The sequence below is a fragment of the Linepithema humile genome, chromosome 3 (genome assembly GCF_040581485.1).
Source record: "Linepithema humile isolate Giens D197 chromosome 3, Lhum_UNIL_v1.0, whole genome shotgun sequence".
Taxonomy (NCBI): Eukaryota; Metazoa; Arthropoda; class Insecta; order Hymenoptera; family Formicidae; genus Linepithema; species Linepithema humile.
Genome location: NC_090130.1, coordinates 15,572,344 through 15,597,584, shown reverse-complemented (window position 1 = coordinate 15,597,584; position 25,241 = coordinate 15,572,344). Strand labels below are relative to the sequence as shown.

The 25,241-nt window shown below is 34.7% G+C and overlaps 1 protein-coding gene and 1 pseudogene across 1 annotated transcript; one reads left to right on the top strand and one right to left on the bottom strand.

The window, feature by feature from the left end:
• Positions 1-8,563: 8,563 nt before the first annotated feature.
• On the bottom strand, positions 8,564-24,650 carry LOC136998849 (uncharacterized; annotated as a pseudogene).
• Positions 19,067-22,588, top strand: LOC136998843 (uncharacterized). The gene has a single exon (XM_067352135.1). It carries the CDS (start codon positions 19,484-19,486, stop codon positions 21,518-21,520), a length of 2,037 nt encoding a protein of 678 aa, XP_067208236.1. The 5' UTR covers positions 19,067-19,483; the 3' UTR covers positions 21,521-22,588.
• Positions 24,651-25,241: the final 591 nt, after the last annotated feature.

Genomic DNA, 25,241 nt, shown 5'->3' with positions numbered 1-25,241 from the left:
CAGTGTATTAAAATCGTTAAACTTTTATAAAAAGCTAAAATTGATAGCTCTAAAAGACATGTTATCCTAAGAGTATGTCAATAAAAATTAATGTTATAAATAACTTTATTTTTCCGAATTTTTTCGACCAACGCGAATTCCCTTTTTGTGTGCTCTTTAATCCTGCAAAAGGATTTTTAATTCTATGCAGGCAGAAAAAAGCTGTATTTGTTAGAAAAAAGTCAGGAAAAATACAGCATTCATGTGGTAAAACAGAACTCCAGCATTCTCTTAAGAGGATGCTGAAGTCATATTGTTACCGACCAAACTTCAATTTTCTAAAAAGGGTGGCGTTTTTTATTGCTTTAATAGAATTACAAATCCTTTGGTGTAAATAAAGTACATATGCTAATCTTTCAGCCGTTGGTCAAATTTAAACCAAAAAATAAAAAAAATGTTTTAAATTTACCGACAATGTCACCTCAAAGAATATTATATTTTTTATATGAAAATTATACTGCTTTAATCTGCAAAACAAGGTCAGGTGCCGAAGAAGAGCGTATAAAACAATAATGGAAAACCAAAAAAATAGAGCTTAGAGACTTATTTTCAAAATGCTATACTTTTCAGATTTATGCAAAGCATGCGTGCAATATAGAAGAATAAAAAAGAGTAAAAAAGAGCTATAGATTAGTTCCGGGATAGAGGCGCTATACAGTTCTCAGTGCTATCTGTCATATACAGAATCTTTTAGGTTAGTTATATATGTGTGTGTGTGTGTGTGTGTGTGTTTGTGTTATGTGCTACGAAACCCGGCTGAAAAAAATGGGTTAAAGACACTCTGAAGGATAAAGTGTATGTATTACACATAAATTTTGCAACATTTTTGCAAACATTCACATTATTTAGTTACATACATTCATATTCTAATTTCTGTAAAATACTTTTATTCATGTGCTTCATGTGTATATATTATGTATATTATGTGCTCCATGTTATACATATTTACATCAAAGTATCTATGTAGAAAATTAATATCATTTTGTATATTGTATATATTTTTATAATAAATGTATATGTCATATAACTTATATTATATATTAGTTATATGACGTATGACATATGTCATATAACTTATTTATAAAGCATGTAATATAAAGGTATTTTTAGTTTCTTGTATGTATTATTTGTATAACGGTGCAGCCCGCAAGCTGCATCGTTACGGCTACGGACCGTCCATCGTCCGTAGCCCACCAAGGGTGCATCGAGCGCCGATAAAATTTTGACATAAACAACGGCGGTCAATCGCCGAACGAACCCCCACATCCGACCGTTCCGAAATTCCGTTTAGTGGGGGCCCGCCGCCGAAATCGCCGATGCTTACCGATCCGAAGTCAGTCGGCCGCCAGCCGGGTATAAAAGAGGCCCGGCTATACGTCTATTCACCAGATCCTGTTCACTGCTAGACAGCGAACATTCTTCTACGAGCATTCTCGTAGTCCGCCGAGCGTACTTGGCTTCTATGTTTTTTTCCAGACACACGAGCGTTCTCGTGTACCGCCAAGCGTTCTCGGTATTCTTTCCTCTGCATACAAGCGTTTTCGTACTCCCGCCGAGCGTACTCGGCTCCTCCAGGCACCGATCTTCGTGCACGGGCATTCCCGTGTACCCAGCCGGATCGCCGCTCTGAATCCGCCTTCGTACGAGTGTTCTCGTACTCCCGTCGAGCGTACTCGGCTTCAAGCCTCTGATACGAGCGTTCTCGTATACCCGCCGAGCGTACTCGGCTCCTCCTTTCTCAGACACGAGCGTTCTTGTGTACCCGCCGAGCGTACTCGGCTTCCCAATCCTAATATCGCGTTTCCGTGCACCGGGATTTCAAGTTAAAATCCATCCGGCAGGCAAAACCGCGTCGACCAATCCGCGCCGCCGAGCGACCCGTATCAATCCAAGATCTATAGAGAGAAGGTTACCTCAGTAAAACCGGTTGAGGGCGAAGGACGATGAAGTAAGGGGGAAGCTAGAAACAGCTTGATGGCGAGGAGCGATGAAGAAAGGGGGGAGCTAGAAACAACTTGATGGCGAGGGGCGATGAAGGAAGGGGAGAGCATGATGATCTCATTGACAAACAGTAGCTGTCTGAGATAGCTTCTGTTCGCCGATGAGATCATCATTGCCCCTCTTGCCGTTCGCCCCTCTCTGCATTTGCCCCTCTTGCCGTTCGCCCCTCTCTGCATTTGCCCCTCTTGCCGCTCGTCCCTCTTTGCGCATGAGGTAACCTTCTCTCTATAGATCTTGGTATCGATCAACTATCGAACGGACTCGCGACACTTCTACGAACGCACCCACCGACAGGCGCTCCGTCGTGCCAACCGCTACGACTCGATCGTACGCGCTTGCACTAATCGTTCCGCCGATCGCACCAAGACGCTTCACGTCATACGTATACAAATCGTACCTCGCCGTTATATATTCAAGCAGTTATACGCATCGCCGTGATCTATTCAAGCAGTTATACGAATCATACGTCGCTTTTATTCACTTACGCATTTATATAAATCACACCGAGTACATTTATACAAATTTCACATCGCAATTACACACTTTGCACACGACATTTATACAAATTGCACATCGCAATTACGCACTTCGCACACTACATTTATACAAATCATACATTGCATGTACACACAGTCATCAAGCTTATTATTTCAATAAACACATTAATTTATTATCATCTATACCAAACGTGAGTTCTTCTTGGCGTATCCCCAACCGAACGAACTCGGATTCCGGCGAGCTATACCGCGCCCGAAAAAGCTCACACGGTTTCAACAGAATACGTGAACACTGCCCGAAAGTTCTCGTGAGACTAATGCTGGCAGAGCGCTATCGATAGAATAGCGAAAGCGAGTACAAATGTGTAAATACGTGAGGTATTGCGAAAAGTAAACAAAGTTGTCCGTTTGTCTTTCGAGAACGCTCCGGAATATTCTTGAAGAATACGAAGACGCAAGAACGATGATTTTGCCGAAACAAATAAGTAATATCAAAATACAAAATCTGTCAATTCAAGAATAAGTTGTTGTTTTTATTTATTTTGTATAAGCAGAATAACATCCTTTTTTTAATTTTATTTATGTTATTTCTTTCAAAATCTAATCATTCTTTATTTACAATCCGTAGATATTGAAGAAAGCAAAGTCACTCAACCTGTTAACGACATAATACAGGAAGGATTTGAAGCAGATCGAACAGTATTTCTAGACAACGAAATACAGATTAGAAAAACCGCTTTTGAAATGCATGCCATAGCAATGATCCAAGTAAATTTGTAATTACATTATGCTATAGCATTTGGGGCTACGAACCATTAGCTAATAGATGTGTCAAACAAATAGTTAATAAAGAGGAAAGACAAATTGTAACACCAAAGAAAGTAGAAGCATTGAAAAAAGCATTTAAAGATTGGTTAATGACGAATGGTTATCAAAACCAAGCTTTCAGAAATAAATTAAAACATATGAATATTTATATAAGCAGAGCAATAACTGGTGCACGACGACACTTGAAATTAGACATTCAAAAAATGCCTGAAGATATTACTCAAGCCAACGAAGATGAAGAAGAGGACGAAGAAATCATACCTTAAAACATGTTTACATAAACATGGTTTACGTAAATATAGTTTACATATAGAAGCGTGCATATTATGTTTCTTTTTGTAATGCATTGTAAGTTGCAAATATTTATTTTCAAAGACTGAATACGTAAAATATAAAATATTTGAAATTGTTAATTTTATATATTTTATATAAAAATTTATATGCAGTTAATTTTATAATTACAAAAAAAGTTTTTATTTTATTGTTTTTTTTTATAAAGTTACATTATTAAGTTTGTAATGAAAAAGAAATAATAAATAAATATACATAAAAAGATATACTCATGTATACATTCTTAGTCAATACCGAGCATTAGTTACATTACATCTATGTTATAATTATGTAGCCAACAATGCAAATGCAATGTAACACATGGAGTTATATTAAACATGGTGTTATATTGCATTTACATTGTTGAGTACGAAATTATAACACAGATGTAATATAACAGATGCTCGGTGTTGACTGAGTTACTACAGTGTATTTTTTCTCTCTCTTATTGTATCCATTTTATGCCCGGTTCCACCAACGTAGATTAACTTTAATCTCGGTTCAACTTACTCTTTACCTTTTTCTAATTCTTAGAACTAGAAAAAGATGAAGAGTAAGTTGAACCGAGATTAAAGTTAATCTACATTGATGGAAATGGGCATTAATGAACTACAATGAACCGTGCTGAATAACTTTTCTGAAACTGAATAAATAATTAAATTTCATCAAAAATACTTCGATATAAATAAAAAAATAGATTTTTCACAGAATTTTCACTGAAATATTGATGAAATGATAATGAAATGGGGTCAATTGAGAGAGATTTCCAAATACATTTCAGCAAAATTTCGTTATATTTTCAGAAAAATATTTCCATCAGGGAGAGTCTAGCATAATATCACAATTAATCAAATACTTTCGGGAAAATGTATAGGCAATGAAATTAGACTTCTAGAATGTTGCGGTAGAATATAATTTGCCCGGTAAAGTATATTATAAAAAAGTAAAGATGATATTCTGATATTCAACAGTATTTCTTAAATCAAATTAGTAGCATATTATAACCGATTAATACAATAATGCTTCAAACCAATTACATTCGAGAAAAGATAGAAACAATGTAATGAGATTTATGGTATATTGTTACTCATAAAAAAACCTTTCCAAAAAATTGTTTTTTTAAAAAAAGTTTTCCTCATAAAAAACCTTTTCAAAGAACTGTACTTTCAAAAATATATTATATTAAAAAAAAGTTTTTCTCACAAAAAATCTTTCCAAAAAAATTGTACTTTTAAAAAAAGTTGTATATATTAAATAAAAATTTGCTACATATTCTGTCTATAAAAGAGGTGATAACAGAAAATGACGCCAAGTTTAAATAAAGAACCTTTCAAAAAAAGTTGCATGTATATCTAATTATTTATTTAAAAATGATATTTATGTTTATATCTAGTTAATTCTTCTTAAGTATACTTTTTAAAATAATTGCATCTGTATCTAGTTATTTTTTTTTATATCTGTATCTAGTTAAATAAAAAAATTTTTCAAATTTAATCAAAATAAAAAAATATTACAAAATTTCACAAAAAACTTGGCGCTGCTATAAAATAGCCTTCATTGCTCTATAATATTTTAAGATGTATAATAATATTTTAAGGCTATTTTATAGCAGCGCCAAGTTTTTTGCGAAATTTTGTAATATTTTTTTATTTTGATTAAATTTGAAAAATTTTTTTATTTAACTAGATACAGATATAAAAAAAAATAACTAGATACAGATGCAATTATTTTAAAAAGTATACTTAAGAAGAATTAACTAGATATAAACATAAATATTATTTTTAAATAAATAATTAGATATACATGCAACTTTTTTTGAAAGGTTCTTTATTTAAACTTGGCGTCATTTTCTGATATCACCTCTTTTATAGACAGAATATGTAGCAAATTTTTATTTAATATATACAACTTTTTTTAAAAGTACAATTTTTTTGGAAAGGTTTTTTGTGAGAAAAACTTTTTTTTAATATAATATATTTTTGAAAGTACAGTTCTTTGAAAAGGTTTTTTATGAGGAAAACTTTTTTTAAAAAAACAATTTTTTGGAAAGGTTTTTTTATGAGGAAAACTTTTTTTTAATATAACAAGTAATGGACTTTATAACTGTGTAGTTAAATTTTCAAAAAATGAAATTTTTTTAATTTACCCCCACCCCTTGTTATTATTTTTTCGAATTTCAAAATTTTTGTAATGACAAAAGTTGTAGCATTTTTTACGCTGAATTCAACCATATATGATTTTATTATGTTTCGAAATCACATCTTTCAAAAATGAGTCATCAATATCACATTATATGCGTCGCGCTGCATGACCGTTTATACCGCACTTGTGTTGTGCATAGTCGCAAAATAAATATAAAAATGACATGTTATTATATATTTGAGAAAGAAAAGTTAACTAAAATTGTTGCTAAAGCATCTCTTTCACATTACACTCTTATAGATAATCGCTGCATTTCGTGCGCAGCGCGTTGTTATATGCAAGTTAGCTATCAGCGCATATTACACTTTGAAGTTTTGCTTGCAGTGACCACGGGAAAATAATTTATGAAACGAAAACAGTGAATGAATTAATCTATTCAACATATATCTACCCTGACTCTACCTTCTTGGCCCGACTTGACTGAGAATGAAATAAAATATAAAATTCTGTACAGTTTACTCTTTTTCAATAATTTTAATATACTGTGATTCTACATGCTATTACATTCCACTAAATTACTACGATTTTTTTAAACTATGGTATATAAAATGTATATTATAAGTATAATTATAATATATATAAATAAGCTTATATATATATAAAAGCTTATTTATTGTATCAATATATTATAATTATACTTATAATATACATTTTATATTTCAAGATTTTATATACCATAGTTTAAAAAAATCGTAATAATTTAATAGAATGTAATAGTATGTAGAATATATCGCAGTATATTAAAATTATTGAAAAAGAGTATGTACAGAATTTTATTCACATTGTCAGTCAAGTCGGGCCAAGAGAGTAGAGTCAGGGTGGATATATGTTGAATAGATTGATTCATTCACTGTTTTCGTTTCATAAATTATTTTCCTGTGGTCACTGCAAGCAAAACTTCAAAGTGTAATATGCGCTGATAGCTAACTTGTATATGACAACGCGCTGCATACGAAATGCAGCGATTATCTATAAGAGTGTAATGTAGAAGGGATGCTTTAGCAACAATTTTAGTTAACTTTTCTTCCTTAAATATGTGATAACATGTCATTTTTATATTTATTTAACGACTATTGCGCAACACAAGTGCGGTATAAACAATGCGTCATGCAGCGCGACGCATATAATATGATACTGATGACTTATTTTTGAAAGATGCGATTTCGGAACATAATAAAATCATATATGGTTGAATTCAGCGTAAAAAATGCTACAACTTTTGTCATTACAAAAATTTTGAAATTCGAAAAAATAATACCAAGGAGTAAGAGTAAATTAAAAAAATTACATTTTTTGAAAATCCAACTACACAGTTATAAAGCCCATTACAAGCCATACAACTTCTACTTGAAACATTTTTTTATATCTCCTACGGTTTTGGCGATAGTTACACACAAAGAAAAAACTCGTTTTTTTCAAAAGGGTGTTTCACCCTTTAAATTTGAGTTAGGGCCGCTATAAAAAAATACGTGTCTTCTCAAATTGTATGTTTTACAACATATTTCAAGGAGAATCAAATCGGGAGGGGACACTTGTGAACGTTCCCTTTAAGAGTGTTGTCAGCATGTGTGTTGCTACACTTCTGCACTTCAAGACGAGAAAATTTTTTTTATAAAGAATACTATTATTTTGATATACACTATCTCTATTCGTCTCCACAACACGTTACATATACATTTTACGACCGATATTAATTATATCAATGTGATTAGTATCATCAAAGCTGCGAGCTGACAGGTCTGAGCGCCGCCATGTTGGAAAAGGACAGACATCTTTTAGAAAAAGAAAGGAAAGAAAAAAGACGCTCTTATGCGGGAATCGACATTTCACGGGATGTAGAAAAGGACAACCATGTCGCATTTTGATGCTTCTAGTTGACAAAGGAAAAACTTATATATTAGAGAAGGATGACGAACAGACGACGACGACGACGACGACGACGACGACGACGACCAAGACTTACATAGATTTCGGCATATTTCGACTTTGGCAAACTTTGGCAATTAATATATTTTTTTAGAAAGCATGTACAAAAAAAGTAAAGATACTTTTATTATGTAAATCGCATGTGCTCTATCGATTGAGGCTATTATAAATTCGATCGGTCCACGCATTATTGAGATATGAAAATCTCGACTCCTATCAGCTCATGTGCTCGCGTAAAGATACACGGTCGGTCTTGCGCTGCGCGTGAACTTGGCGCGAGACACTACCGTGTCTCTTGATAGCAGAAAAGAATCTGCATAGATAAGATAATAAATTAATATTGTACATGCATTTAACAGTATACGGTAGATAAATATGGAGAGTGTACCACGAGAGTCTTATGCGATTGTCATATAAGTAATATATTTTCGGAAAATTTTAAGGAATTATCAAAGTAAATGCGCAGTTGTTTCAGTCTGGTTTACGCAAAGCTGAGAGTAGGACACGTCTTTGTAAATGAAAAAATTAATTGGTGAAACATGGAGTGAATAATGGATAAGAAAGTGTTAGGGCCTATCCAGACAAACTTTCATAGTTGCATAAACATATGCATAAGGAAATTGATTGGTCTATAAGCAAATGCATAAGGAAATGGACCAAGTTTATGTGACTATGCAAGTTTGTCTGGATAGGCCTTTAGTCTACAAAAGAAAATTTTGTTCTTAACTTTGTTAAAAGTGTGTAATGCTATGGAACGTCCAACTTAAACAATCCATCGGAAATGTGTGTCAACATTTTAAAATTGAAACATGTGTTATCGATAGTGAGCCAGACTCGACTTGAGTCTCGCTCGAGTAACATGTATGTACATACAAGCAGGATTACCAAAGGAGATTTAACCAGAGTCACAGTTAATGTTCGAGAGCGTTTCTTGTTTAATTAACTTATGTATTACCGTTATATCATGCTTATAACTTCAATATTAATGTTAAAATTTGTACACTGAAGATGGCTACATCCCTTTAGGCCGAAACGTCTGTTACATTGTTAATAAAATGTATTTTAAGCAATTTTAACCAGCTCCTGCTCTAATAGCTTGTTTTTATTACGATTATTTTTTAATAATATAGTATTTAGAAAATTGTTGAAAAATATATAAACATAAAAGTAGCTTATAAATGGAGGTACGTATGTTCTACAATAGACGTATATGGAGCGCGACCTGTGTAGTGCTACCTTAATTCTAAAGTAAACTTATAGGTGATGTTAAATTCTGTTACATATATTCTACAGTAGATATATAGGTAACGCGATATAAATAGTGCTATGTTCGTTATAAATTAGGCTTATATGTAGCTGGTATTAAATACAGCTACATTCACCTTTGTCATATGTGATAGGTTGTATATTATGATATAATATTATAATATATGTATAGTAAATATAAATGTTAAATGTATTGTAATTATTACGATATTTTTGCAAATATCTTGTTACAGGTGACCTACCATTTAGTATAGCTTTGGCGTTTAGAATTAGTGAATCCACAGTAAGAGAAGTGGTAAAGAAAGTTTATTTCGTTTTAATTAAGGTTTTAGAACCACTGTATCTTTCTTCACCTACGGAAGAAAATTGGAGAAAATGTGCACATGGATATTGGAGAAAATGGAACATTCCAAATTGTGTAGATTTTGTTGATGGAAAACATATCAAATTACGTTGTCCTCCAAACTCTTGAAGTTTATACTTTAACTATAAAGAATTTTATAGTATAGTGTTAATGGCAGTAGTTGATCATCTATATAGATTTACGTTGGTTGACATTGGAGCATATGGAGGTAAGCAAGAATATATAAAACATTTAATCTTACATATGTACAATAATAATTTATTTATTTATAAGAAACAGCGACGGAGAAATTTTCAATGAATGTGGTATAGGAATAAATTTAAATAATAATTGGTTAAATTTACCAGAAGAACAGATTAACTTCCCTGGAAGTAATTTTAAAACATACACTTACTTTGTGACTGATGATGCTTTTAAATTATCGAAGAGAATAATGAAACCTTGTTCCAGTAAGAATTTGATATATAAACAGAAAATTTCCAATTATCGACTTTTTAGAGAGCGAAAAACAGTTAAAAGCGTTTTTGGAATTTTATTGAATAAATGGAGAATATTCCAAACAGCTATCAGTATGCTACCAGAAACCGTTGATTTAATTGTAACAGCTTCAGTGTGTCTACACAATTATGTATTGAAAGAAGAACAACGCAGTGGATATAAAATGTACAGCCGAAAACCAATTTCTAATAATAATGCTGACCAGGTAAAAATAAAAGTAAGAGTAATGTAATTTTTCCAAGTTATAACTTCTGTTTTTTTTTTAGGATTCACCCTGGATGAATGTACCAAATGTTCTCGAAGAACGATGTAAGATATGCCGAAGTTCAAAGGAGTACCTTAAGAGGGGATTCTAATCTAGAGGCCCGATTTTTAGGTTATCTTTGCAATTTTTTTGTGGGAAAGCTACGGAATTTTTTGAGATGGGGATTTTTCCTACATATTAGTGCACCTTTCAAATATCTTTCAAAATTTTTTTATTTTAAAATATAAATAAAGAAGCGCGGTACATGTGGTTTTTCTAACTCATTAAAAAAAAAAGTGATAAACGGTACCCATGATTCCGGCCGTTGTAGTGATCTGAAACAAAAAATACAAAGAGATTCTCAAAATATAAGAGTGTGGCTTTCGTTTGAACTTGAATTTTTATAACATGTTAGAATTTACGAAAGTTGTGCGCTTTTGAAAGTAAGGTATCGAATTTCGCGACTTTTTTTCAACTTTAAAGTGTTGTAAAATTTGCAAAAAACCTTATTTCAAAAAGATTCTAGTTCCAACCATAGCCACACATGTGCTGAAGATGTGTGTAAAATTTGAGAATGATCGGAACAATGGATTTTGAGATATCGTGGATACCAGTTGAAAAAAAATGGTTTCGAGAAAAACGCGTTTAAAGTTTTTTTTAACTTCTTTACTTTACTTTAACTTTACTTCAAGACTACTTTACTACATGCAAAATGTGCATGTTATCTTACATTTAATCAGCGATTCCTGGGCCATAGAAAGAACCTTCCTCTTGTTCGTACATTTCCTGCAATGCCGATCTTTCTTCCTGGAGTGGCGCTTTTTGGTTTTTTGCAAAATCAGATGATCGCCGCTTCGATCGTAAAATGCGCGTGTCGTTGCGAAGATAAGCGTACATCTCCGCTTGTCGACTAATCGTTACTCCCATAACATTCATGGCTTTCAGGACAGGTAACAATCCTTCATTAAATATAATGACAGCCAAAAACGTCGCAATCTCAATCGTTTTTAAGCCACAGTACAAGTGTTTCGGAACGAAGGTCCAAATCATCGCATTCAAAGATTCGTTGCTGTTCTGCGTTTCCGCGCCTAAACAACAGTTTCAACAGTTTATCACTTGACAAATTCTCGTAAATAGGTTTTATTACTTCTAATACCTTATCACACACCAGCTCTCCTCGCCCTTCGGACAGTTTTGATGTTGCCGTTTTTCGTCGGCAGAACTTTTATAATAATACGCTGCCCATATTTCTTTCCGCATGTCAGGAACAGAATCTGGATGTCTTTGAATAGCCAATCCATAGTACTTCGTAAGTTCTCCGATCATTTTGTCTGTCAGCTTACCAGCACCTTTGCCACCGATACCTTTGTTACTTTTTTTTGCGTTTCGAAGTCTCGTTACCATCCTTTTTTCGACATGTCCGACGCATTCTTTTTTAACCACAGTAATATTATCTTCTTCATATGGATTAACAGTCGAAATGTTTTTGAAAGTTTTGCTGTCGCCATCTCCAATGTATTTCACATAAAGGACATCGTGCTTCTCTTTTGATCTTGAAAACATTTCTGTAATTGCATCGGTTTCCATCTTTCCAGCACTTCCTTAATGATTGATAGAGCAGTTTTCTTTGTGTGTCTCATACCATTCGTTATATTCATCAATATTTTCATTCTTTTTTATATTCCAAAAGTTACACGCTTGACAAAAACTACTTTTCACTGTAGCATCAATCACTTTTTTAGAATATTTAGCGATGAGTGTGGATACGCCAAAGAGAGATAAGTACCCTTTTTTCTTCCAAGTACCGTCACCAGAAACCGTGAGATGATTTTCGATATTTCCAGTGTCTTTATTTTTTGGTTTTTCCTCTTCAATAGCTTTCTTTAAAATTACATTGTATACTGAAGAAATTGCGAGGTAAATATTGTCAAGGCAGGCATAATAAATATTCACAGCGAGGCCACTAGACATGTAAATTACAAAATAAATTTATGTCTTCTCTCGCAACACCCAAAAGACAAAAAACGAAAACCATTCGTCGATTTATTTCATAAGCCTTGTTAGTAAAAGGCGAAGAATTGATGAACTTTTCATCACACTCGCTTTTGACGCAAATCTTGAATCCCAAGCCTCGAAATGATGTCTGTGAAATTTGCACATCTTTATTGTGCACTTTACAAATCACAAGAGATGCCAATGTTGTTAAAACTGTATAAAAATCTAAAATGCAATACGTGAATTCTCTTGAAATAACGAAATCAATATCTTCGGAAGTCGATAATTTTTTTGCCGAAATACTGGTAAGTTCAGTATCCTTCTCAAGTGTAAAGTGATTTCCACAAAAGCGTCGTTTCTTCTGGCATTCCGTACGAATCCTTTTTTTTCTAGAGCCTTTTCTGTCCATTTTTTAACGAAATATAAATATAATTAAATATAAACAAATAACGGAAAATGCAATCCTGCAAGTTGCTCGTGTCTGCTCGCCTCAACGTTCAAAACAAAACTGGTTCTCGAGCAGCTGCTTGTTTACAAACAAATGTAGTACTAAATACGGTAATAATACTACCGTAGTTAAAAACATTTTTCTTATCAAAACATATTAACATGAGTTAATTGCGATAAAAATAAGTTTTAAGCATATTTAATATATTATTAATTCATTTATATGTTCCAATTTTATACATTAACGTGAAAAATCACATTATGAATGCATAATATCTTTTGTAAATAGCAAGATACATTGAGAAGTAAAGCAAAGAATTGATTGAAAATAAAAGAAACATGTTTTTACTTAAAAAATATTTATGACTATCATATTTAACACAAAAGTAATCTGGACAAAGCATACCAATGTGATTATACATTGGATAGTTTAGTATTTTAACTTTATTTTAACCATTTTAATATAGTGGTCTTTTGCACCACCCAAGAGGTTCCACTAATGGTGCATTAGATTTTTTCAAGTGGATCTTCGCCAGGAGTCCTATTGTACTTTTAATTTTTCATTATACATTACCTTTATATAGATATGGTGTCATTTGCAGACAAGATACTTATCATACACTTGTCGGTCATAAATGTGGTGTCATTTGTAGACAAGATACTTGTTACATATCATTTACAAGTGTGTCATTTGCAGATAAAATACTTGTTACATGCCTGTCGTTTACAAGTGTGTCATTTGCAGACAAGATACTTGGTACATCTCTGTAATAAAAGTAGCACACAATTACTTTTCTTGTATCATATAAAAAATATTATTAAATTTATTTTAAACATTATTATTGCGTATTAGATGTTTAACTAACTATATCATTAACATCTGCAGCATATAGATTAAGAAGACTTTTCTATTTCTTAGGACAATGTGTATACAGGGTGATTCAAAATAACCGTATGTCCCTAAAAGGGACATATTTTCCTTTGGCAAAAGTTTGTGCGGAGCTTAATTTTTAAATTATAAAAGAAAATAGTTAGTGTATCGTGAGTTGAGTACAAGAAACAAGCAGGGGCGCCGCAACTCACCGCTACACACGGGTGTTTACGTGAGGCGTTTGCTGTTACGTGCCGCAACTTATAGTTTCTTATATTACTCTTTTTATTCGAACCTTTGAACCTTTTTTATCTTTACTGCTTCTTGATCCTAAACACATGACCCTTCGATGACTGCAATAAACATAAACGCTGTCCCTATGCCTAACGCATATTTTCCTTTTGACAAAACCGCTTCCTTCCAATAAACATTCCGCCGCTACGATTTTCCTACAGCACCTTAAACGAAGATCATTCTCGCCAGTTCAGTTCTCGATCAAAGCTCAAACCAGCAACACCGAATAAAGACTTTTTCCACAAACGTGTCCCGACTTATTCTAAATAATCTATTACGTAGCTATACGCTCGTAACAATTGGTGGCAGCGGTGGGATTGTTTGTGTGTAAAAGTGCGGAAATTTTTGCTATAATTGAGCTGATTGCTGTTAATTAATATCAAATGAAAGAAAGTTAGAGACCCGGAATTCGAGAAAACTTCGTAGCCAAGCAAGACTATCAAGTAGAAGAACCGAGGTCAATCATAACTTGGTGCTATCCTGACGAAATTAACGGGAGCACATTTCGATCAACCTGCTGAGATCCTGTCTGTTAGCCGATAAAACCACGACGCGTAGTTTACAACCTACCCCGAGGAAAAAGGCATCAGGACGCTCCTGGACGAGCACAGCAGCTAACGAAGGAAAAGGACAGCAACAACGAGACTCCGTGGACGGCCAGCACAAAAAAGGTCAACCCTCATCATCATCTCATCTACGTCATCATCATCAATTCATCTATATCTACCAGCGGCGTGAAACCATCTCGTCATAGATATGCTGCGCATCGTACTTCTGTAAGTCTATGAATTTTGTAAACTTTAGAGACACTAAAGCGCATTATAATACAGACAGTTCGGAAAGTAGTTCGTCGATTAGTTATATTAGCGATAATAATTCTAAACATAATCACGTAATCTCAAATCTAGAAACAATCAATATGAACGATCGAACAGAAACGGTAGAGTCAGCGCAAGGCGTAGATCATTTTGGCACAAATCTAGAAAGTCGAAGATCCTCGACGAGTAACAGTAGCTATTTTCCCGTCCGTAATAGTTTATCGCTCATACCTGTTTTTAATGGAAAAAATATTTCAGTGACGCAATTTACAGCAGATTGTAAAGGAGTTAATGACTTAGTCGAGCCAGATGATAGGTTATTTTTCTTTAGATCGGTCTTACAAGTTAAATTAACGGGAGATGCCGCGTTAGTGAGAACAATCTATACAATAAATAATCTTGATGATTTATGCAAAGCATTAGAAAAAGGAATTCGGAAATTCCAAAAGTTTTGACCATTAGGAAGTGGAAATTAATAAACTTCAGCAAAAAAGAAATGAATCCATTGAAGATTATGCTACTAGAACCAGAAAATTAAACTCTGAAATGATCCTTGCAATTTCTAATTACCCTGATCCAACAGCAAGAGCAGGACTAAGACTCTTTGCAATGAATAAATTAATTACTCATTTCTTAGGCGGATTACACAATCAAACGGCACAACTTCTTTTATCACAAAAATTTAACACGTTAGAAGACGCAATAGAAAGTGCAACTAGGTATATTACAACATCTAATTATCATTCAGAATGATTTAGACAAAATAGATTCAACGATACATCGCGAATAACTTGTAATTACTGCAGGAAAATAGGACACACAGAAAACGAATGTAGGAAAAAACGTTACGATTCACAAAATGCCTCTCGTGAAAATCAAAATTCTTGGCAAAATAACCAATATAATAACGTCAGACGCGAGCAAAATTTTTCGCGGAATAATAACCCGAACGGGAGCAGATTTAACAGTAACCAAAATTTTTTTAACACTAACTATCAATCCAACCGATTTAATCAACCCAATCAATATAATCAAGCGAATTATCAACGTAATAATAATTTATCTAACAACCTACCTAATAATTCAACTAATAATTCACATTTAAACTACCATGGCCAAGCGAAAAGCGCGCAACGTCAAGGCCAAATATCGAGTCGCGCACATCCGATTCAATCACTAGAACAAGAGCAAGAACATATACAATCAGAACAACCTCAAGAAATCTTATATCAATCTCATTCGAAGAACTTAGAAATTCAGGAGACAGATTCTTGTTAGATACAGGCGCTGATATTAACATCATTAAAGCTAACGCATTAGAGCGCGATACACTTGTGTATGTCGATGAAAAAGTAGAAATTCAAGGCATAACCGAAGAAAAGCAACAAACTCTCGGAACTGCATACTTACATTCAAATACGGGAGTTCACGAATTTCATGTAGTGCCCAGTAAATTCCCTTTGAAGGAACAAGGAATTATAGGTTCTACATATCTGCGTCAAGAAAACGCGAAAATTGACTTCAAAACGCGAACGGTAATAATTAGCAATAATCAAAGATACCCATTAGAATTTAGTAATCGAATAACGTTACCGAGTAGAAGTATTTGCCCTGTGATGTTACAAACGAAACATTATAACATTGATAATGCATTCATAGATCACAAAGAGTTAGAACGTGGTGTTTTTCTAATGAATAGCATAGTAAAAGTGAATCACGCGGGAGAAACGTATACATACGTGACAAACACGACTGAAAAAGAAGTAGAACTAGAGTTACCTGAGATCGATGTAGAGCCAGTGGATATTACCACGAGCCCGAGAGACAGCCCTACATATAAGATAGACTCGGTAATCTCAAATAATGTAACAAAAAGATTAAAATTATTAAAACAGAATTTAAGATTAGATCATTTAAATGAAGAAGAAAAACAGTCAATACAACCTATAATCGAAAATTTTAATGATATATTCTATTTACCGGGAGATCAATTAAAAGGTACTAATAGAATCACACACTCTATAAATACGACAGATAACATCCCTATAAACGTAAAACAATATAGATATCCACCGATCCATAAAAACGAAATTAAAAATCAGGTAAATAAATTATTAGATCAGGATATTATTCAACCGTCTGTTTCACCGTATAACTCACCGTTATGGGTAGTGCCGAAAAAACCCGACGTTGATGGCAACAAACGATGGCGGTTAGTAATAGATTTCCGTAAACTAAATGAAAAAACAGTCGGAGATGCATACCCTTTACCTAACATATCAGATATCTTAGATCAATTAGGCAAAGCCAGGTATTTTTCGTGTTTCGATTTAGCCTCAGGCTTTCATCAAATTCCCATGGATCCGCAAGACACCGTAAAAACAGCCTTTAACACGCCTAACGGTCATTTCGAGTATAAAAAAATGCCATTCGGTTTAAAGAACGCCCCCGCGACCTTTCAACGCCTGATGGATAACGTTTTAACCGGACTACAAGGAAATGTTTGCTTTGTTTATTTAGACGATATCGTTATATACGCACAAACTTTAGAAGAACATAAACAAAAATTACACCAAATTTTCGAACGAATCAAAGAAGCTGGTCTTAGCTTACAGCCAGACAAGTGTGAATTTTTTAAGCGCGAATTAACATATTTAGGCCATATAATATCAGATAAGGGAGTTAAACCTAACCCAGAAAAAATAAAAGCAATTGAGCAATATCCAGTTCCTAAAAATCATAAACAAGTAAAACAATTTTTAGGACTTGTAGGGTACTATCGTAGGTTTATTAAAAATTTCAGCAAAATTACAGAACCATTTACTTCGCTCCTCAGAAAAAATGTACCATTTAAATGGGAAATGAGGCAACAAATTAATTATGAAAAACTAAAACAGTTACTATCGAGAGAACCTATTTTACAATATCCAGATTTTGATAAAGAATTTTTATTAACTACTGATGCAAGCGATGAAAGAATCGGTGCAATCTTATCACAAGGTGAAATAGACAGCGATTTTCCCATTGGTTACGCTTCACGAACATTAAATAAAGCAGAAAGAAATTACGACACAACGGAAAAAGAACTTTTAGCTATTGTCTGGGCAGTGAAACATTTTCGACCTTACTTGTACGGTAAACCATTTAAAATTATCACGGATCACAAGCCGTTAACTTGGCTCTTTAATGTTAAAGATCCATCATCCCGACTAATGCGCTGGCGATTAAAATTAGAAGAATATAATTATAAAGTCGTATACAAAGAAGGAAAACTAAATACAAATGCAGATGCACTCTCTAGAAATCCGCAAATAATGACCTTTCAGACACAAGCTTCAGGTAGTAGCGATGCGAATTTGAGCTATAGCTTATTTTTACAACACGCACTAAATGATTCATTGTGGGAAACAGATAATATAATCCCTCAAATTTCAGGTAGCATAAAAGGTCTTTTAGTGAAAGAAGTAAACTCTTCTCCTAAAATTAAAATTTCACTTTCTAAAAACGGTAATAAAGCAGAAGACATAACGCTCGCACCGGGAAATATTAAAATTAAGAAAAAGAAGCATCTAATCGAAATAAATCTCGTTACACGCGAAAATAAAAATACCCCAATAAATATGGAAGATATTTTTAATTGCTTAATTAAACTAAAAGAATATGTAATTGCACATAACCAAACGATAATTTCGATAGCACCTATAGGAGACGCTAACAATAAAATAAAAATAACTCAAATGATAAAATATATATTTAAAGATACACCAATTAAAGTATATCTATTAGAATCGTTAACACAAGAAATTGTTGATCCAATAATAAAACAAAATATTTTAACAGAACTACATAATTCAGCGATTGGAGGTCACAAAGGCGTAACAAAAACTTTAAAACGAATACAACAATACTACTCATGGGATGGTATAAAACAAGACGTAAAAAATTATATAAAAGCTTGCCATGATTGTCAAAAATAAAAATTAGTTAGAATAAAAACAAGAGCACTCATGTTAATTACTGACACTCCAAGTGAGGCATTTGAAAAGGTAGCGATCGACATTGTGGGTCCTTTGCCGGAAACAGAGGAAGGACATAAATACATCTTAACCACACAGGATCAATTAACGAAATTCTGCACGGCTTATCCATTGCTAGACACAAACAGTACGACTATAGCTGATAAAATCGTCAATAAATATATTTATACCTATGGTTCACCTAAAGAATTGTTGTCCGATCAAGGTAGTAACATTTCAGGAGAGTTAATGAAAGGAATTGCAAAGATCTTTAAAATCAAACAGGTAAAAACAAGCGTTTACCACCCTCAGTCAAATGGAGCATTAGAGCGCTCACGTCACGTATTAGCTGAATACCTTAAACCATATATTAATCAAAATCAAAATAATTGGGATTCATTTCTAGATGCCGCTATGTTCTCTTATAATACCGCTTATTAAGGAACAAAAATATCTCCGTACGAACTAGTATTTGGACGAAAACCGCGACTTCCTTCCGTACTTGTAGAACCGAGACAAGGAATCACTCATGAGGAATTTCTCGCAGATTTAACGAATAGATTGAATTACTTAAGAAAAAACGCTAAGAATAATTTACAAAAGGCTAAAGAGTCAGCAAAAGAATATTACGATAAGAAAATAAAACCATTAGTTTTAGATCCGGGAGAATACGTTTATGTATTACACGAAACGGTCAGAACAGGCAGTAAAAAATTGTCTGATCAATACGACGGACCATTCCAAATTACACGTAGACTGAACGATGTAAATTATGAAATTAAAAGAGGCAAACGCAATCAAATCTTGCATGTCAATAAATTAAAACGCGCATATTTTCCTTTACAGAATGTTGATGTCGATGATGACTAGTTCAGAGTCTTTTGAAGCCTTTACTAACCAACCACTAACGAGACTGGCAGGAGTCTATTTTGAAAACTTAGGCGACCTTCTTATTTTTAGAGACCACTGGAAGTTTATTAGTTATGTAAATCTTGCGCCATTGGAAGAAAAAGAAAAAATATTGAAATTTTACGCGGAGAAAATCGAAATCTTATGTTACAGCAGATACCATATGTACGGAAACAATATAACATGTTCAGGACTACAAGAATTAGAACGTATTAAACGAAGATTAATAACATTAAAAACAGAGCGAGAAACTATCAACGACATGGTAGGACGATTTGATGACGAAATCCGTTTCAACAACCGCGGAGCGAGAGTCAAACGTGGTGTATTTGACTTTGTAGGACAAATTTCGAAAATTTTATTTCGCACACTAGATTCATCCGATGCTAATTACTATAACGAACAAATAGATCTCGTCTATAACAATTCAAAACAGCTAACAGAATTATACAAAAAACAAATCAGCATTATGCGATCCACGATTAATCAGTTTAGTCTTGCCTTTGCAGAAAATAAACATAAATTTGAGGAAATTGATTTTAATTTGTATAAACTTAACGACGAAATTTACAAAAACACGGGAAAATTAAACGCATTACAATTAAACACCGAAACGAATTCATATTTGTTAGAATGTGCCGAATTGATGTTAGAATTTGAACTAGATTTAACAATACTTACCGATGCTATATTACTAGCGCGCCGAGGATTACTCCATCCGAAAATACTTACACCTAGAGAATTATTTAATAATTTAAAAGATTCACATTATATGACAAACAACAAAAGATTACCTGTAACTTTAGACCCTAGCCAACTTAATAACCTAATCGATGCTAGCGATTTAAGTATATTTTATAAAAATCATAGGTTAGTTTACATTTTCGAAATTCCATTAATCGAACAAAATGATTTCATATTATACCATATGATTCCATTACCGATCAAACAGAACGAAGAAAACGTTTACGCATTCATAAACCCGCTACACTCGTACATAGGACTCAGAACTGACAAACAATTGTATACACACTTAACCGATCGAGATATCACAAAATGTAAAAAGATTAACGACGCAATGATTTGCAAACAAACGGACCTATTGTACCAGATTTCGACCGTCCATACTTGCGAATCGGAACTACTGAAATCCGCTAGATTAGAAAACATATTGAAAGAATGCGATATCCGTGTAATGAAAATTCATAATACTGTCTGGTATCAATTACAATCTGCGAACTCGTGGCTTTATACTGCGCCGCGGGAGGAGACCCTTCACATTTTATGTAAAGACGACAAGCCGCGTCAAACACAACTACTTTTAACTGGTTTAGTTAAACTATCCCCGGAATGTGATGCCATTTCGGATAATGTATTATTACATACCCAAACTATAAGCATAATCGATACCATTGACAAAGATTTTATTCCTAACGTTAATCTTAGTACAAACAAATTATGCGAAGATATCAAAGAAAGTAATGTTAATATTTCAGAGCTTCAATTGTTAAACATTGGTAAAACACCTCACTTAGATATTAATTTGTTAAAAACAGCTAGTTCTAGTTTGGACGAATTATATAAAGAAGCAAATGAGATAGGCAAACATCACCGAACTAAAACCTTATATGAAAAGACCTTGAGTTGGTTTTATTATATATTATATACTATGATAGGATTAGTTATTATCTATATAACGGTAAAATGTTCATTGATTAGTAAGTTCGTTCATATTTTTAAATTATGTTGTATACCTAAGGAAGGCTGCGTTCAGTATTTTAACAACTGTTTTAATAATAATATAACCACTCGTAGTGCTCATCCGACAGCTACGCAACGCGAAGTTACCTTTATATCGGTACCGACCGACAGCGAAGAATCCCTTCGTATCGAAAGAGAGGGACATGGAACAAATAACGAGATCCGACGTTCTCGCTCTCGTAATAATCGATTGTCAAGACTTGAACGCGTGTAAGACAAAACACAACTATTGTATCGTCTTAAGGAAATTTAACATTGCGAATTAATGACATAGTATAAGAACCTATATATGTGTATGTTAGAGTATAAGACTACGTTATACCTCATTGTTAGAACATCGTTGAATATTAATTTTTCTGATTATTGTAATACTAGATTAAGTTACTGCGTTAATTTAGAAATAAGATCTTAAATGTATTTTTCTACTTCGAGAAAGATCTTCATTCCTAAGGGGGGTGATGTTACGTGCCGCAACTTATAGTTTCTTATATTACTCTTTTTATTCGAACCTTTGAACCTTTTTTATCTTTACTCCTTCTTGATCCTAAACACATGACCCTTCGATGACTGCAATAAACATAAACGCTGTCCCTATGCCTAACGCATATTTTCCTTTTGACAAAACCGCTTCCTTCCAATAAACATTCCGCCGCTACGATTTTCCTACAGCACCTTAAACGAAGATCATTCTCGCCAGTTCAGTTCTCGATCAAAGCTCAAACCAGCAACACCGAATAAAGACTTTTTCCACAAACGTGTCCCGACTTATTCTAAATAATCTATTACGTAGCTATACGCTCGTAACACTGCTACAATCAGCTGACACTCACGATACACAATTACTTGAAAAACACGTGTTTTTTTTTTTCGAGTAATTTTCACGCATCAAGTGATTAGTAGTGATCATTAAATAAATTCCTCGTTTTATCGATGAAGTGAGTGAACAGAGTATGTGAATGTGTTGTGTTTTGAAACGTGAAACGTGAACCATAAGAAAGTGGAAAAACTTTTACTCGATATGGATCTGTCTCATCGCGGGAGAAAGAGAGAGAGAGAGAAAGAGAGAAAGAGAGATCGTGAGTGTCAGCTGATTGTAGCAGGCGCCTCACGTAAACACTCGCGTGTAACGGTGAATTGCGACGCCCCTGCTTGTTTCTTGTACTCGACTCACGATACGCTAACTATTTTCTTTTATAACTTGAAAATTAAGCTCTGTACAAACTTTTGCCAAAGGAAAAGTTGTCTCAGAATACGCTCAGGAATATGTCCCTTTAAGGACTGCGACGACTTTTCCGTCGGGCAGAAGTAGACCCGCCGGTAAGCGTATCAAACCTCGTTGCTTTATTTACTGAATGTTAACAATTTCGACAATTCTTATGATTGGGCGCCAGGCGCGGATTAACGCGCCGCACGAACAAATTACGTCAAACAATATTTTATTTATTTGAAAGCAACGGCGATAAGCGCGACTAGCCCACTCTACAACTGGCAGAGGGGCGAGGTTCTTTAGAGAAGCTCAAGACTGATTTGGGAGAGAGGAGTCTGAAAGAAGTTGATTATTAAGAACACATTTATTTAATAACAAGTAACATTTAATCCTTTTAATTAGGTTAAATAAGGTTGACGCCGGTTGGTAGGCGCCTTAACAGTCCCGCGAAGGGGAGACATTCTTCTATCGCTGTGAGAGGCTTTAGTATTTGGCTGTTCGACTCGCGGAAATCCGCGTACTCTCGTCTCACACGGTATAATATTCGGCGTGAGAGCTCGATCACTCTCATTAAATATAGTTGGTACGATTAACTTGACTTTAACCTTTCTCTTTAACGGTTAGCCTACAATACGAGTTCTGTCTCAATATTATTCTCACAGTTCGGATAGTAAACGCTCGACAGAAGGCCGAGGCGAGAAATACGCGATAGGCTAACTTCAAGACTTTAACGCTCGGTACCGCAATACATAAATCGACGCGAAATTGTTACTCACAAAAAGACATTATTCCATATAAAACGACTGTCGGCTCGGCAGCCCCGAGGGGAAAGAAGGCATGGCGAAATCTTAATCTACAGAAGCGGTAGTCAGCGGGGCCCGGCCGAAATCTAACCTCGCACGATACCGCGAGACATCTCGAGACGTGCTATATTCTTTATGCAAAATATGCGGGTTCTTAATTCCGCGAGGCTCGGGCCGCCTGCTGATACCGCTCTTACCGCGAAGTCGAAGTGGTGGCCTTACAAATCGCTGGTACGCCCGTTGTGGTCCTCGAGGTTCCGCCTAGGTTGCCGACTCGCCGAACAGTGACGACAGCGAGGCTCGCCGGACAGCGGTGACATTCCGCGCATCGTCCTGCGCATGTAGATCCGCGCTATCGATTAGCGCTACTTGATCCTTCGATATATCTAGCGATCTCGATCCTCGCGTCACTCCTCGATATTTCGGCCCTCGGTGACGCTTTTCCGAGGTGACCCCGGTCTCTCTCTTTTGGCAGCTGCCGTTAACGCCCTTCGTGGCCTTCTCCGTTTCCGGATCCGAACCTTCTTTGACTCGGTCGGGAACTGGCCAGGTTCCAACCGGATTCTTCTTTCCTGGCTCGTTACAATAGCTCCTTGTTCGGGTACTCCACCCCGGGTCTTCGGCGTGTGAGAGCGCGCTTCCCTCTCGGGCGTCATCTCTCTCGGTGCGTTCACCGGCCTCGATATGCTCCGTATCTGAAATCGTAACTGCGGTAGCGACTGTGTCTGGAATCGAATGATATTTGCAAGGGTGTTTTTACTTGCCCTTATCCTGGATCCGTCTGCACGCCGTCCGGGCCTCCGTCGTCCTGCCTGCTGAGTCCCTCGCAGGTCCCACGAAGGCTGCTCCACGGTAATTCACAATATGGGAGTTTGGCCACTCACCACGACTCGCTTAATTCGCTACAACGCAAAATCTAAAATCTCCAAAAGAGAATTAAGAGGGAGAGGTCGTCGCCCCCCCGCGGTGGGGTTTCCGACCTCAAATTTCCCTCCTCGATCGGGCTTTCTCGCCCTTGTGACGGACGTCAAAAATGTCACGTCACAGGACATACGGTTATTTTGAATCACCCTGTATATGTAAGTTGTCTGTCGACATGAGAGATAAGTGCTTTTCATTAATCTCCATGTCTAAAACAGTCTCTTTTCTAGTATTTAAAGCTGATTTCAAAGCGCAAGTGGCATTTACAGAGATGGACGAAAGGCTATTTCGTTTTTTTGTTTTTAAGTCTGATAAAATTGAAAACAGTCTTTCTGGGTCGGCATTAGAATTTGGAAGTGATCTAACAGCATTTATAAGAAATTTGAGTTTGGGATATCTATTAGTATTTCTGGAGTTTTCACTTTGTAAAATCTGTTTCCACATGTCATCAAAATTTAATTTTTTTAAATTTGTTTTTTCTGCTATTGTAAAATCTAGATGTACAATAAGCCATTTTTTCTTTAAACCGTTTTCGTTAAAACCTCCGAGAGTTTGAACGATAAAAGAAACATCATTGAATGATGTTTCTCTGTCAAAATCAAATAAAACAACATCTGCATCAAAAACTTTTAATTTTGACAAAAATTTTTCATTAATTGATAATCTTTTACTAATTTCTTTGGCAGTCGTTACGTAAAATTGCAAACAATTTTCTCGGATATTTGCAACTAGGTCTGCATGTCCGTTTTTTGTCAATTCGTCTAGGTATTCTTCACATTCTAATCCTAAATTTATTTTGCTTAAAGATTTTTGATTATTTTTTTTCAGAAAATTAGATATTATTGCATACATTTTTTAAACATTCGGATTTTAAAAAGTGTTTACAAACTGTAGTCAAAAACTCTACTGCTTTTGATTGTAATAAATGGATTCTTGTTTCCACTGCTTGAAAGAATGCATTAAATAAATTAAAGAAATACAAAATATGTTTCAAAAATAAGAAA